The sequence below is a fragment of the Mandrillus leucophaeus genome, unplaced genomic scaffold (assembly GCF_000951045.1).
Source record: "Mandrillus leucophaeus isolate KB7577 unplaced genomic scaffold, Mleu.le_1.0 Scaffold277, whole genome shotgun sequence".
NCBI classification, from domain to species: domain Eukaryota; kingdom Metazoa; phylum Chordata; class Mammalia; order Primates; family Cercopithecidae; genus Mandrillus; species Mandrillus leucophaeus.
In genome coordinates this window covers 2,045,253-2,059,983 of record NW_012102887.1, presented here as the reverse complement: position 1 = coordinate 2,059,983, position 14,731 = coordinate 2,045,253, and the positions used below count along the sequence as shown (strand labels likewise).

The window sequence follows — 14,731 nt, the reverse complement described above, 5'->3', positions numbered from 1 at the left end:
ACCAGCTCAGATATTCATTCCCCTGTTTGTCCATCCATTCATACCACCAACCAATATACTTACTGGGTAGTGACTGGATCCCAAGGATATATGAAAAGTCCTTGCTTTTTAAACAATCACACTCTATTTGATGAGAAAAACCTCCAAACAAATGTGATACAATGTAAGTGTTATGCTAAAGATATGCCCAAAAATACCCATAGAAAAAGTACTTTTTCTTTTCTTTCCTTTCTTTCTTTGTTTTTTTTTTTTTTTTTTTTTTTTTTTTTTTTTGAGATGGAGTCTTACTCTGTTGCCTAGGCTGGAGTGCAATGGCACAATCTTGGCTCACTGCAACCTCTACCTCCTGGATTCAAGCAATTCTCCTGCCTCAGCCTCTCAAATAGATGGGATGACAGGCATGCACTACCACACAGCTAATTTTTATATTTTTAGTAGAGATGGGGTTTCACCATGTTGGCCAGGCTGGTCTCAAACTACTGACCTCAAAGTGATCCGCCCACCTCAGCCTCCCAAAATGCTGGAATTACAGGCATAAGCCACCACTCCCGGCCAAAAAAGTACTTTTTCTAAAGCGGAGGAAATGGACTGAAGAGGGATTGATACCATGGATGAATGTGAGGGCATAAAGATTTGTTAAAGACAAGTATTTTATAGCATGTTGTATTGTATTATATTATTATATTATAACCAGACTTTTCTAACCAGTCCACTATTGCCTTTACAGACCAAGAAGTTCAACCCAGAAAAAATTATCCTTGATCAAACAAAGATGGTGAACACTAATTACTCTATCTCTGTAGCACCTTATTATTTTCTCTTCCACTTATCATGATCAGTAAACATGTTCATTTCCACATGTATTATTGATGTCTTTCTCTCCTGCCATACTGTCAGCTCCATGAGGGCAGGAAGGTCTATTTTCTTCAAAACTGTACACCCAGCATTTAGCACAGAATCTAGGACATAGTGGGAGCTTAACCATAGGTGAAGAGAATACATAAATAATGGGCCTAAACATCATAAAAATCATTTGGCTAAATGCCTTCAGAAATAAGATGGCAGCAGCCCGGCACTCACATCCTAGCATTTTGAGAGGCCGAGGCGGGTGGATCATTTGAGGTCAGGAGGTTGAGACCAGCCTGGCCAACCTGGTGAAACCCCGTCTCCACTAAAAAATACAAAAATTAGCCAGGCATGGTGGTGTGCACCTGTAATTCTAGCTGCTTGGAAGGCTGAGGCAGGAGAATCGCTTGAACCTGGGAAGTGGAGGTTGCAGTGAGCTGAGATTGCGCCACCGCACTTCAGCCTGGGCGACAGAGCAAGACACTGTCTCAAAAAAAAAAAAAAAGAAAGAAAAGAAAAGAGAAGAGAAGAGAAGAAAAGAAAAGAAAAGAGAAGAAAAGAAAATAAAAGAAAAGAAAAGAAAAGAGAAAAGAAAATGGTAGCACTACCATCTCCCTGGTAGAAGGCAGGTCAGCTGGCTGGATGGGCACTACAGCCCTGGCTAAGGAAGAGCAGGAAGATGCTAACAGCACCTACGGAAAAGAATGGTATGACCAAGAGCATGGTCACTCACTGGTACAGGAAAACACATCATTAATTTGCCCTCATTGGGCTGCATTTTTCTGGTGGGATGGGCTTCCTTTTGACTTACCTTTTATTCCTGGAGGACCTGGTATCCCTGGATCCCCCTGGAGGCCTCTTGGCCCAGGGTCTCCCATTTCTCCTGGCTGTCCCCTCAGCCCAGGCATCCCCCGATCACCTAAGGATGACAGGGAAGTTTTGCAGATGCCCAGATAATAAATGAGTTACATTCACTGCAAAAGTCATCTATGTTCTTAATAAACGGCTAACAGAGAACATTGTCTCATTACTTTTTCTTCCTATATATCTGAACTCTAGGGAGAAAAATACATTTAAATTCAGAAGGAGAAAATACACTTCTAAATGAATGAAGTTGCCAATTATAGGTTTAAACTTTCTTTTTTCTGAATTGGCAGGAAAAGTATCCATTAAAATACTGTGCTGTAAGTGTGGCATCTGCCTTAGGTCGAGAAGGGGGGAAAAAAAAGAATCCTGAATGGCAGGGGAAATGCAAAGGGCTGGAAAGGAGCTGCTATCTGGACCAGGCACACTGGCTCATGCCTGTAATCCCGGCACCTTGGGAGGCTGAGATAGCCTCCCTGAGGCCAGGAGTTCGAGGCTACAGTGAGCTGTGATTAGGCCACCATACTCCAGCCTTGTTAATAGAGTGAGGCCCTCTCTCTCTAAAAAAACAAAAACTAAAAAGAAAGGAGTTGCTATCTGTCCAACCATTCCTTTGTGTCTGGTGCCACACTAGGCACTTTACAGGTGCTATCTTAATCTACTCCAAGTCACTTGGTGAAACCCGCTAGCTTATAGGTGAGGCATAGGTGAGCTTAAGTGACCTATCCGAAGTCACGGGTCTGGGTAACGGCAGAGCCATATCTGAATTTAGGTCTAATTAAAGACTGGTTGTTTCTGAAACACTCGGAGACACAAGGGTGCTCAGGAAGTCTCCAGGTTCCCTTTCAAGGTACCTGGGCACCCTGGTGGTCCAGAGGAGCCAGGTGGTCCTGGCCGTCCAGGTGATCCTCTGGGCCCTTGAACGCCAGGCAAGCCCTGCTCTCCGGATGCTCCAAAATGCCCTGAAGAAGGAAAGATCAAACATCCGAGTGGCTGTTTGAGACAGTGAATCTGTAAAATCACCAACTTCAGCCCACCCTATTCTTTCCTATCCTTACTTTTTTCTTTTTAAATAGTTTCTATTGGAAAGGCAAATAACATTAATGAGATATTGATAACAAAATGCCCACAATCCCACCAGCTTAACACAAGTCTCCATATGTGCATACATGTACAGATGACAGCCACAATTTTATATTCTGATTTTTAAAACTAGTGTTGTAGCATAAGTAATTTTCCAAGTTTATATTGGTTTTCCTAATTATCATTTTTAAGTAAATGGCCAATAGCTTTTTAAGTCAATCTTAATTAAATTAACTAATTCAATTTTCTTTTACTATTGGCCATTTAAGTTATCTCTAACTCTGCTGTTATCCATAATGCTCTTTATATGTCTCTCTTCAATTTTTTTTTTCTCCTATTAAATTATTTACTTAGGAAAAATTCCTAGGAGTAGAATTTCTGGACAAATAGCATGATATTTTGGTATTTTCAAATGCATTTTAAATGCTGAAGTATTTTAAAGTGCATCACACCATAGTGTAATTCCATCCCTAAATACTTCAGGAGGTAAGAAGTCTGAAAAGTAGGAGTGTTTTTCTCCATTGCCAAAATAACATTTTCACAGCCAAGAAAATTAATAGCAATTCTTAATACCATCAAATACTCATCCCCATACTTGAATGCCCCCAATTCTCCCCTTAATGTCCTTCACAGTTGGTTTGTCCACACCATGTTTCATCCCAGAATCACCCATCACATCTAATGGATAGGTCTTTTCCATTTTTAACAATTTAAAACGGTCCTTTTCTCATGACAGTGACTTGCCACAGGGCACAATTCAGTTCTTCTCTAGTTTTCTACAACAGACCATTCAGCCTTTGGTTCTTGATACAGGTTGCCAGTACTTTAGAGTAAGTACTGCACTGACTCATACCACCATGTGGAACCCACCCACAGCTCCAAGAGCATGCCATGTTCTTACTGAGGACATTTTAGTTTGCTGACTTCTTTTCTTCCTAATTTATTAAGGATAAAATGATATTTCAGACACTTGAAATTACATTTCTTTGATTACTAAAGAGGATGACTATTTCCCCATGGGTTTATTTACAATGTATGAGTTTAATGCATGTTTATGGGATAAACCAAGAGTGTGTGCTGAAAATCACTGGTTGAATCTGTACATAAAATACATGTCTCTGTATTTACAAACCGTGGTAGGGGCTATAGTCATCATTTATTATAGCACACATGAAACAAGCTTTCGTTCGTCTATAACTGTTCCCTGATCAAATTTACCATTTATTAGTCTCACTCTATACTACCTTATTTATCCTGAAAACATTCCTACAGTAAAGGTAAAGCAGCATTATTCTCATCCGCAAATGAAAACACTGAAATATTAAAAAAAAAAAAATTTCTCCCGAATTTTGTGGGTTTGTGTTAAGAACAGAACTTCTGAGGTAATTTGCACTATATTTTCTCTCTGAATAGAGTGCAGAGTAGGTAGGACTGAACCCAGAATAATCACATATAATCCCAAAACCAGCTGCAAATCTATGCCTTCTCACGATGCTCATTCAAATTCAATGCAGCTTTCTCCAGTCAATGGAAATAGTGTATTAAGTAAACTTTAGGCTGGCGAATAACATATAATATAATTTACAATTTCTAAGCTGAGGCCATGGCATATGGGAAAGGGGCCAATTTAAATGGTGGTAACCACATGAGAACAGGCAAATTCTGCCAAGGCAAACTTTCTGAAAAAGTTAACCTAAGTGTAAAATCACTCAGATTTATCATTTTTAACTTAAAATACTAGGTAACATCACAGGCCCCCATTTTGGACTACTCTGAGCTTATAAAATCTTATCTTTGGGGTTTACATAAAAATACTAATAAGTATAGGAAAATGTCTTCAGGTTTTGCTGACTGATGATGATAATGATGACAATGATGATCATTGCACTTTACATTTGCATAATCATTTTCAGTTTCAGGTTCTTTCGTTTGATCCTCAGGACAATCCTGCAATATGCATAGGGCCAGTTTACAGGTGAGGAAACTACGCTCAGAGAAGATACTCAGCTTATCCAAGATCACAGGTGAAGTAATAATGGTTGACTTTGAGCCACTGATTTTTCCCTTCTGAGGCTTCTCACTTTGATATTTGTCATGAACTCCCATAATGCTGACCTCAAAACTCTTTTCCCCATCAAATGTACACTTCAGTTATACAGTTCAGTTAAAATATTATACTATAGCCTAGGCCGGGCACAGTGGATCACACCTGTAATCCCAGCACTTTGGGAAGCCGAGGCAGGCAGATCACTTGAGGCCAGTAGTTTGAGATCAGCCTAGCCAACATGGTGAAACTCTGTCTCTATCAAAAATACTAGGTGTGGTAGAGCACACCTGTAGTCCCAGCTACTTGGGAGGCTAAGGTGGGAGAATTGCTTGAACCCAGAAGGTGGAGGTTGCAGTGAGCCAAGATCGTGCCACTGCACTCCAGCCTGGGCGAAAGAGCAAGACTCCATCTAAAATACACACACACACACACACACACACACACATACACACACACACACACACACACATATATATATATACACACACTATCTAAATGTATTTGTTCATGTCAGAGGTGAAAGACCCATAAGAAAGAGTGGGAAGAAGGTGGGAAAGGTCGTTTTTGTCACTGTACTAACTTGTTTTTGTTAGACTTCCATTTTAACAATCTTATAATATAAAAACAAAGAAAATAAAATTTCTCATATAGTTCTGCTCAGAAAATATCTAATATTCTTTCTGTTATATGAAATGAAACACAGCTATTGCCAGAGGGAATTTTAAGGTAATGCACACATTTATTAATACGAGGTGTTTTAATTTACAAGGGACCCATCTAAACACAAACCTGATTTCTAACCTGACCACTATTGACTGAATGCCCTGGGGTATAACTTATTTAACCAGGCATCTGTGGATGGACATTTGTTCCATCCAAACAATGCACATTCCTGGGCATGCATCTTTGTACACTTGTCTGATTATTGACTCCAGATAAATTTCTAGGAGAATTCCCAAGTCGAGGGATATGCATATTTTAAATATTGATGCATTTCTATAGGGTCCAGAAAGGGGGGACCAATTAATGTCTCCAACATTTTCTGAAATGTAAACATATATGAGTGCAAACCAATAGAGCATTCTGTCCTAAGGCTGCTTTCTCCTCTAGGGGTCCTGTTCTGTTGGCTTGAACTCAAATGGTTTCCCTTTGCCTGTAAAGCATGGAGCTGTACATAGCACTGGCACTTCCCTTCTACTGTGGGTCATCTAATGTAGCCAGTTGTGGCCTCAACTGTCACAAGAACTCAATGGTGCATCACAATCCATTCTGAAGGATTCCATGTTAATTGTTGTTGAGAAGCAAAATACTGTTTTAAATGACTTAGATTTCTTGTTGGTGATGAGGCTTACGTTTGCTTGATTTGGTTTGATTTTTAGTAAATTAAAATAGATTCGATGATAGCTCAACAATGGTGCACTTCACTTACACTGGCATATGCTTTTCTCAGCAGAAAGAAAGAGCTGGAATGACAACCTGCAGCTGTAGTCAGTGTGAGTGGTTATTGCGAATGCATCATTTTAAATGATAGAGGGTACAAAATGGTCCAGATTTTAATTGTTTGCAATATTCATTTTTGAGTTTGCCAAAATATGGGCACACCTGGGGAGTTTACTGTTGTGTCAGCATCATCGGTCACATAAGCCATGATGGAAAAATGATTGCGAATCCTTAGTGTATAACCCTGGTGTTCTTCTAGGCCAGGAATGCTATGGAAGTGCTTATATATAATCCAGTTTATCTGTACCTTAATGCACAAAGGGGGAAGAAAATATTGATATGATCATTGCCAGCTAGAAGTAACTGTTCTGCTTTTCAAACTAAACTATATTTTTTGTTTTAGTAAGAAAAATATGCAGCTATACCTGGACATCCAGAGCTACCTGGCTCACCCTTTGGACCAGGTGGACCAAAGTGACTGACAGGGGCAGGGTCACCTTTGTTTCCTGAAAGGGATAAAAATGCATGTTACATAATTTTAGACAATTTAATTTGGTCTCATACAGGTAACAATAACATTTATGGTATTTGTCTATATAGCTTATCTTCAGATATTTTAGGAGAGTATTTTTAAATATTTCTTTTCTAAAGAAGAACAAATAGAAATATAAAATGCAAGGTGCATTTTACATACCACACACACACATACACACACACAGTTTTAGAGTTCATCACAATCATAAGGATCTCCAGGTCTTGATAAGTTTGAGTTTTTAAGTCCTGAAAAAATTTTCAAATTTAAGTTTCTAGTTAAGAAATTATTTGGCATTGAGTGACTATATCCTTATGTTTTTGAAACAAAAAGCAAAAATTGTCACTGTTTTGGCTGCTGCAATCATATTTCAAGCTCTTTTATAAGGCAGCTCAACTCAATGTCCTAGAAAAAGAAAATCACAAAGGCATACTGCATTGATGACAACAGATGGCACATTCAAAAGTCACTGTAGGCCATGACTCCCACAGTCCCACAAAGCTACTGGACACTCCATAATGCTTCCAGACACAAGGACCTACATTATGGTTGGGAGCCAGTTTGAAGTGGAGGACTCAAAATGGAGTGGGAAGAAAGGCAAGAAAATAGATGGGGTTTCAAGAGAATTAGAGAGGTAAGTTAGGTGTATCTTACAGTAATTGCCCATTTACACCCCTTTCTAAAGGGGTACCACCAGCACCTTGTGGAAGCCTTTCTCCTATCTGACTCTACTCATAATCATGGCCAATTGCTTGAGGAGTGGAATTCTGGCCCATTCCAGGTCAAACAAGTCTTTCCTTGAGAAGATGGAATAAGAAAGTGAGAATTTGAAGTCCTTGGCTATCGGGGCAGAAACCAAGAGCATTATCATGAGTTGTCCTGATGTAGAACATATTAGAGTGCAACCCAACATATCCAGAAATATCCAGAAAAGATACTGTGTAGAGAGAGATGAAGCCAGTTGGTAGACAGTTAAGTAAAAAAATATACCATGGGAAAAAGTGAGAAACCATGGATTGCTTAAGGGCTAGGGTCCCTTTAGCCTTGGCAGAACTATGTCTCCTATCTGTGGGATCCATAAGACATCTTTGACTCCAGGTATCTTGAGTGCATTTCAATTCCTTGTAAGCATGGCCCAATACAAGTATGAAGGAAGTGAGAAGAGGTAGGTTTTTACTGTGAAAGAAAAGTAAAGAGACTATAATAAATGTATAGGTAAGTGGAAAAGGAGTAACTTCTGAACCCTGAAGTTATAAAATATCAAAATCAAATATAAAATTTTTTCTATTTGTAACCATTTCCCAAGAAGGGATCTAGATTATATTCTTTCTGAAGAAATAAGCCCACACAGGTCATGTTTCTTACAGCATTTAGCATATTATTTATAGAGTGTCTCTCAAAGTAGTAAGACAGAGGATTGTAGGTGGTTCATTAACTAGAATTTTATATTTTAAATTTATTTTAACTTATATCAAAATAAAGGATAATTGCATGTTAACCTGTGAATTTACAGCTAGTTAGGCTAAGGCTAAGGTTAAAAAGGTGAATCATTTGAAAGTAGATTTAAAGAAAAATATCAACCCAATGGTATACCAAGATAGTAAAACTATTAAAGGTTTTATGCAAATATTGCAACTAAGATATCCTGCTCTTTGTTTACTTGTTTGTCTGAATAAAGGGTTAATGAAGCCTCTCTTTCACTAGAATGTTAGGTGTGTTACAATGCAACATTGCTTTTGACACAAGGTAAACTCAGGCCCATGGGGCCAAATGTAGCCTGCAGCCAATTTTGCAAATAAAATTCTATTGGAAAACAGCCACACCCCTTTGTTTACATATAGTCTATAGCTGCTTTCACACTATAACAACACAGTTGAATAGTTGTGACTGAGACCATATAGCCCAAGAAGCTGAAAATCATTATTATCTGGCTCTTTAGGAAAAAATATTTTGCTGAACTAGAAGATTAATTGCTAAGGCCAAAAAAAAAAAAAAAAAAAAACTCCAATTGTAAATTACATCTATCTTGGAACTTCTCAAGTGAACTCTTAGTACCTGCTGGAAAGTCATGGCTTTAACCTCTATGTCCTAACTGGGACTCTAAAAGCTGTACTTATGGAGTCCTTAGAAAAGATACTGACTCCTGTGGGACATACGGTTTCTAAGCCAAGGTGGGCACTGCCCACTGATGTGGATCTGTTATCCCTGCGGGCACTGCCCACTGATGTGGATCTGTTATCCTTGCAACTGAGCTGTTACGTGAGGGGCTGCAGTCACTCCATGGACTGCTGCTGGGACTCTCACGGAGGAGGAAGACACGAAGAGCCTGCAGGCATGCTGTTTTCTATCTGATACCCTTGGATCTGAGTGACAACTGTAGAACATTTGGATCTTGAGTGTTTGACTGTCTAAGAAGAGCCCCTTGGGTGCTGCAGTTTCTTGGATACACTTTGCTTATCATGTAAAAGGCACTTGTTTATAATGTTAGAAACACTCGGGACTATGCATTTGACAGGTGGCTTCTGTATCTCCAAACCATACCTTTAGGTCCTCTTGCTCCATCGATTCCTGAAAATCCAGGGGGACCTGGAGAACCTGGCTCACCCTGACAGTTTAATGAAACAAAAGGCCTTAATCAGATTTCAAATACAAATGGCACATGTACGACACAATCCATTTGTAATTTTCTGTAACTAATTCGGTTTTTGTAATTTGCAGTGGTAATGAAAGTTGAAATGCATTGCAAGTCTCCCACTACATGTATCTAGTTTTTCAAAGTTGATATAGCTCCTCTAGAATTAGAGTTCTCAATAGCAACTGGTAGCATCCCATTCTCTACACTTGGTTGTGAAACAGTAATTGTGTTACTAATTTGAATTTTAAATTACAAATAAACAAGTTGATACTAAATAAAACAGTATTATAAGTCATAGCATATGAAAGACTTTAAAAATCTATTTCATTCCAAAAGACAGATAGTGAGTTATGCATTTTCCAGAAGTATAATGTTGGCTACTACACATATTGTACCTCCTGGATTCTCAAAGGGTATTTCACTCATGGTTGTGAAGACTAAATATATTTAAAGCAAAATCTGCAATATCTGAAACTAGAAGACTTTAAAGAGAGGATTTGGGTGATTTTTCAGGACGACTTTCATTCCAGTAAACCAGTGGTCATGAGGCAAGTCTTCGTGGGTGGTTTAAACCAGGCTGGGGGATAGTGATTACATGCCTTGGTCCTCTATTTTAGGGGAACCAGGCAGGTGCACTGGTCAGAAATGTCAGTTTCATCGTGGCCTTCTAGAAGGCTCTGTTTTCTCCTTGGGCTACACCTTACATTCTAAGAGCCAGTGAAAGGGCAATGGTATATATGCTGGCAAATTATAGCCCCTTACGGACATCCTAAGAGCGGAAAGGTGTTATTATCTCTCCCCTCACAAAGCACTAGCCCCTTACCTGGTCACCTGGAAGTCCTGGAAAACCAATGAACCCTCTTAGACCAGTTGAGCCTGGAGGGCCTGGGGGTCCAGGAGGCCCTGGCTGACCTTTCTCACCAGGTTCCCCTCTGTGAAATCCAGGTGGTCCATATCTTCCCGGCTCTCCTCTTCTCCCTTGCATCCCGGGTGTTCCTTTATCACCTGATGAAGTTGGAGGTATTAAGGTCTCTGCTGAAATTTTGAGCTAGGTAATAGTTAGGCTGAGGGACTTTATTCTACTTTTAGGAGATAAAGCCAAAGGTATTGAGGATTCTGATTCCCGCCCCAAGCCGCTTCCTGATCATTTCTGGTTTCAGTGACTTCACTGATGAAAGAAGCTGTCTGAGAATATCTAAGGACTATCAGAGGTGGGAGGGAGCACACAGGATTATTTGCTTCGACTGCTTATTTTACAAATGAAGAAGCACTTACCCAGAAAAGTTAAAATATTTGCCCTCTAACAACTAGCTGAGAGATGAGCACCTCATGCAGGTTAAGTCTGACCTTGGAGGAGCACACAAATGGGGTTGTCAAAAATCCTCACTCTGCAATGTTTCTGTGGACCGTTAGCACGGGCATTGGGGTGTCTGTTAGAAAGGCAGGATCCCTGGCTGCTCTAGAGCTGCTGAATCAGAATCTGCATTTTAACAAGCTCTCCAGGTGATTAATGTGCACTGAAGTTTGAGAGGCACTGGTCATAATGACTTGAACAGTCATTGTGCTATTCACTTTAAAATCAATTACCAAACCTGAAACCAGTAGTTTTTGTATAGCTCAGGTTGATCCTAGTTTAGAATATCCAAATCTAGGAATACACAGGAACTTCGGCTAAGTTTTAGCATGGAGAAGCAAAAAATGTACCACAAGGTTTATTTGTATCTAAAAAATGGCCTTTTCTCTTGGTGGCTCACGCCTGTAATCCAGCACTTTGGGAGGCCAAGGCGGGTGGATCACCAGGAGTTTGAGACCAGCCTGGCCAACATGGTAAAACTCACGTCTCTACTAAAAATACAAAAATTAGTCAGGTGTGGTGGCATGCACCTGTAATTCCAGCTACTCGGGAGGCTGAGGCAGGAGAATCGCTTGAACCCAGGAGGCAGAGGTTGCAATGAGCTGAGATGGTGCCACTGCACTCCAGCCTGGACGACAAGAGTGAAACTCCATCTCAAAAAAAAAAAAAAAAGGCCTTGTCTAATCTCTGTTATTGGGGAAAGTTGCCTACACATGCGATCTGTAAGGATGTCAACTTATTTGATATGGTTAAAAACTCTAATTGTTTACCTCTTTCTCCTGGGAATCCATCATCTCCAGGAGGTCCAGGTTCCCCGGGTTTTCCCTTTTTGGAAATGATAGCCATTTCTCCTTCATCTCCAGGAGGTCCTATGGCTCCTATAGATATTAATTATGCAAGAACAAAATGAACAGGAACATCGCACACATAATTCATCTGTTACCACATTTCACTCCCAAATTACAAATTCCCACTTAACCTACAAAGCTGTATTTATGTAGATCACAAAACGTCACCATCGTTGGCTGATTTCCTAAAGGGAAGTCAGTCATCTTTTACATTCCTGACCCCACTTGTCCAGTCACAGAGTCTGGTGTACCGGGAGTGCTCACTGAATGTTTGCCAAATTCAGCCAAACTGGTCTGGGTCTTCACTGAGGTTAAGACAGATTTGAAAAGTTCCAGTCTACAAAAAATGTCGCTTTGTGCTATAAAGTTTGAATTTGCCCATCTCATATTTCCAGTTCCATGTCTCCTCCTAGCCATCCTCTCTTACTTTCCTTGTATTGAAAGAACAGACACTTATCTCAATGTGGCACTCCTCACAGTGACTTCCGAAAGGTAGGTAGGACATAGTGTACTTCTGCCTGATTTTGTAAACACTGCCCAGCTATAGCAGTGTGCAGGCGTGCTTGACGAGTGCCAATTACCACAATTCAAGAACCCTGCAAGCCAGTTGTTAAACCATTGCTAACTTTAAATCAGCCATGGCAGGAGTATTTACAGTGTGGCACTCAGCAAACACTATAAACCACAGTGCTTTTTTTTTTTTTTCAAATAACTAGTTTACTAGCCCATCACTGGCATTAGTCCAAATTTTAATTTTTAGTGGGATAATTGTATAGTAGCATAATAGCACAGCAAACATCACTTATCTAAGCTAGCAAAGAGTGACTCTTTAGTCCCTTGATTGTACATAATGTACAAGCTAGTAAAACAAAAAATTGTGGTAGACTCAATCAACTAAGAAGAAAAGGTAATTTTAATTCAATATGAGGCTACTTGCCCAAAAGGCCTTAAGGGCAAAAATCCTTGGGTCTGAAAATTGTCAAGCATTTTTTTCTCAACACTGGAAAGGAAATATTATCTTCACCCATTAGTGCCCCAGAACTAAGAAGTGGGAGTAAACATTTAACAGGGATGAGGACATAACATTTAAACCATTGCTCTCAAAAACTTATTTTTCATAGTAAAGAAAACTTTTTTTTTTTTTTTTTGAGACGGAGTCTCCCTCTGTCGCCCAGGCTGGAGTGCAGTGGCACGATCTTGGCTCACTGCAAGTTTCACCTCCCAGGTTCACACCATTCTCCTGCCTCAGCCTCCTTAGTAGCTGGGACTACAGGCGCCCGCCCGCGCGCCTGGCTAATTTTTTGTAGTTTTAGTAGAGACAGGGTTTCACCATGTTAGCCAGGATGGTCTCGATCTCTTAACCTTGTGATCCGCCCGCCTTGGCCTCCCAAAGTGCTGGGATTACAGGCGTGAGCCACCGCACCCAGCCAGAAAACATTTTTTTCAAATGAAACTTGGGGAAACTCTACTTGTGGCCCAGATGAAAGTGGACTCATGGTAGTTCAGAGGCTGGCAAACTGCAGCCCATGGGCCAAATCCCTCCTGCTGCCAGTTCTGTCAGCACATGAGATGCGAATGGTTTTTACACTGTGAAATGGTTGAGGGGTAAAACTCAAAAACAAGGTAATATTTCATGGTGTGAAAATTATATGAAATTCAAACCTTCGTATCCATAAATACCATCTTATTGAAATTTTATTTTATGTTTGTTTCTGTGTTGTCTATGTCTGCTTTCATGCTACAAAAGCAGACTTGAGTCACTGTGACAGAGACCAGAAGGCCTGCAAAGCCTGAAAACAAAGCACTTGTTATTATCGTGCTTTTTACAGGAAGAGCTTACCAGCCTCTGTTCTAACTGAAACAGAGGTAGGAGAACAAGAGGCCCCCTTCCCAAAAGGTGAGAAAGTTCTCTGAAATCTAGAAGCTATAAATCAGTGCATTAAGAACTACTTGTTAGGCCGGGGGCGGTGGCTCACGCCTGTAATCCCAGCACTTTGGGAGGTTGGGGAGGGTGGATCACAAGGTCAGGAGATCGAGACCATCCTGGCTAACATGGTGAAACTCTGTCTCTACTAAAACTACAAAAAATTAGCCAGGCGAGGTGGCGGGCACCTGTAGTCCCAGCTACTCGGGAGGCTGAGGCAGGAGAATGGCATGAATCCAGGAGGCGGAGCTTGCAGTGAGCCGAGATCGTGCCACTGCTCTCCAGCCTGGGCGACAGAGCGAGACTCCGTCTAAAAAAAAAAAAAAAAAAAAAGAACCACTTGTTAATTATTTTTCAATTAATAGAGCAATTCATTTGCCATGTATATGTAATAAGATTAAAAGGTAAATAAAATGAATTTTGTTTAAAAATCTAAAACAAACACCATACAACTAAAAGGAAGAGGAATCCAACCTTCAGAAAGGTCCTGTTTTATATTTCAGAGATCACATTTCTAGGTTTGGATCAAATACCAGAAACAAACGCATGTTGCATGGCTGCATTTTATTTACCTTTGGCCCCTCTCACTCCCCGGTCTCCGGGAAAGCCAGACATGCCCTTCTCTCCGGGTTCTCCCTTTGTGCCAGGACATCCCTCTGCACCAGGCTTTCCTCTTTCTCCAGGAAAACCTGGGAAACCAGGCAGCCCCCGGGGTCCTGGTGAAATGAGAGCATAAAGTTTTAGGAAAATATTTTATTATTTATTTTTTTTTTTCAGCGGTGGGAGGTGGACAGAGTCTCACTCGGTCACCCAGGCTGAAGGGCAGTGGCACCACCTCGGCTCGTTGCCACCTCTGCTTCCCAAGTTCAAGTGATTCTCCTCCCTCGGCCTCCCAAGTAGCTGGGATTACAGGCGCGAGCCACCGCACTTGACTAATTTTCGTATTTTTAGTACAGATGGAGTTTCACCATGTTGGCCAGGCTGGTCTCAAACTCCTAGCCTCAAGTGATCCACCTGCCTCAGCCTGCCAAAGTGCTGGGATTATAGGTGTGAGCCACTGTGCCCAACCCTAGGAAAGACTAGTATGATTCTTATATATTGTGTTCCTGTACTTTATCTACAGATGCAAACTCCTGCCTAACGCTGAGTTTCTATTCA

General features: G+C 40.6%; 1 protein-coding gene across 1 annotated transcript in view; it reads right to left on the bottom strand.

Moving 5' to 3' along the window:
- COL4A4 (collagen, type IV, alpha 4) overlaps nt 1-14,731 on the bottom strand; it is a 156,307-nt gene that overhangs the window by 36,291 nt on the left and 105,285 nt on the right. The window contains exons 31-37 of the mRNA XM_011984975.1: nt 14,146-14,289; nt 11,572-11,679; nt 10,271-10,452; nt 9,354-9,417; nt 6,706-6,786; nt 2,565-2,672; nt 1,658-1,765 (exon numbers count right to left, since the gene is read on the bottom strand). Of these exons, the coding sequence (XP_011840365.1) occupies nt 1,658-1,765; nt 2,565-2,672; nt 6,706-6,786; nt 9,354-9,417; nt 10,271-10,452; nt 11,572-11,679; nt 14,146-14,289 (795 nt within the window). The remainder of the gene's footprint in view (nt 1-1,657; nt 1,766-2,564; nt 2,673-6,705; nt 6,787-9,353; nt 9,418-10,270; nt 10,453-11,571; nt 11,680-14,145; nt 14,290-14,731) is intronic.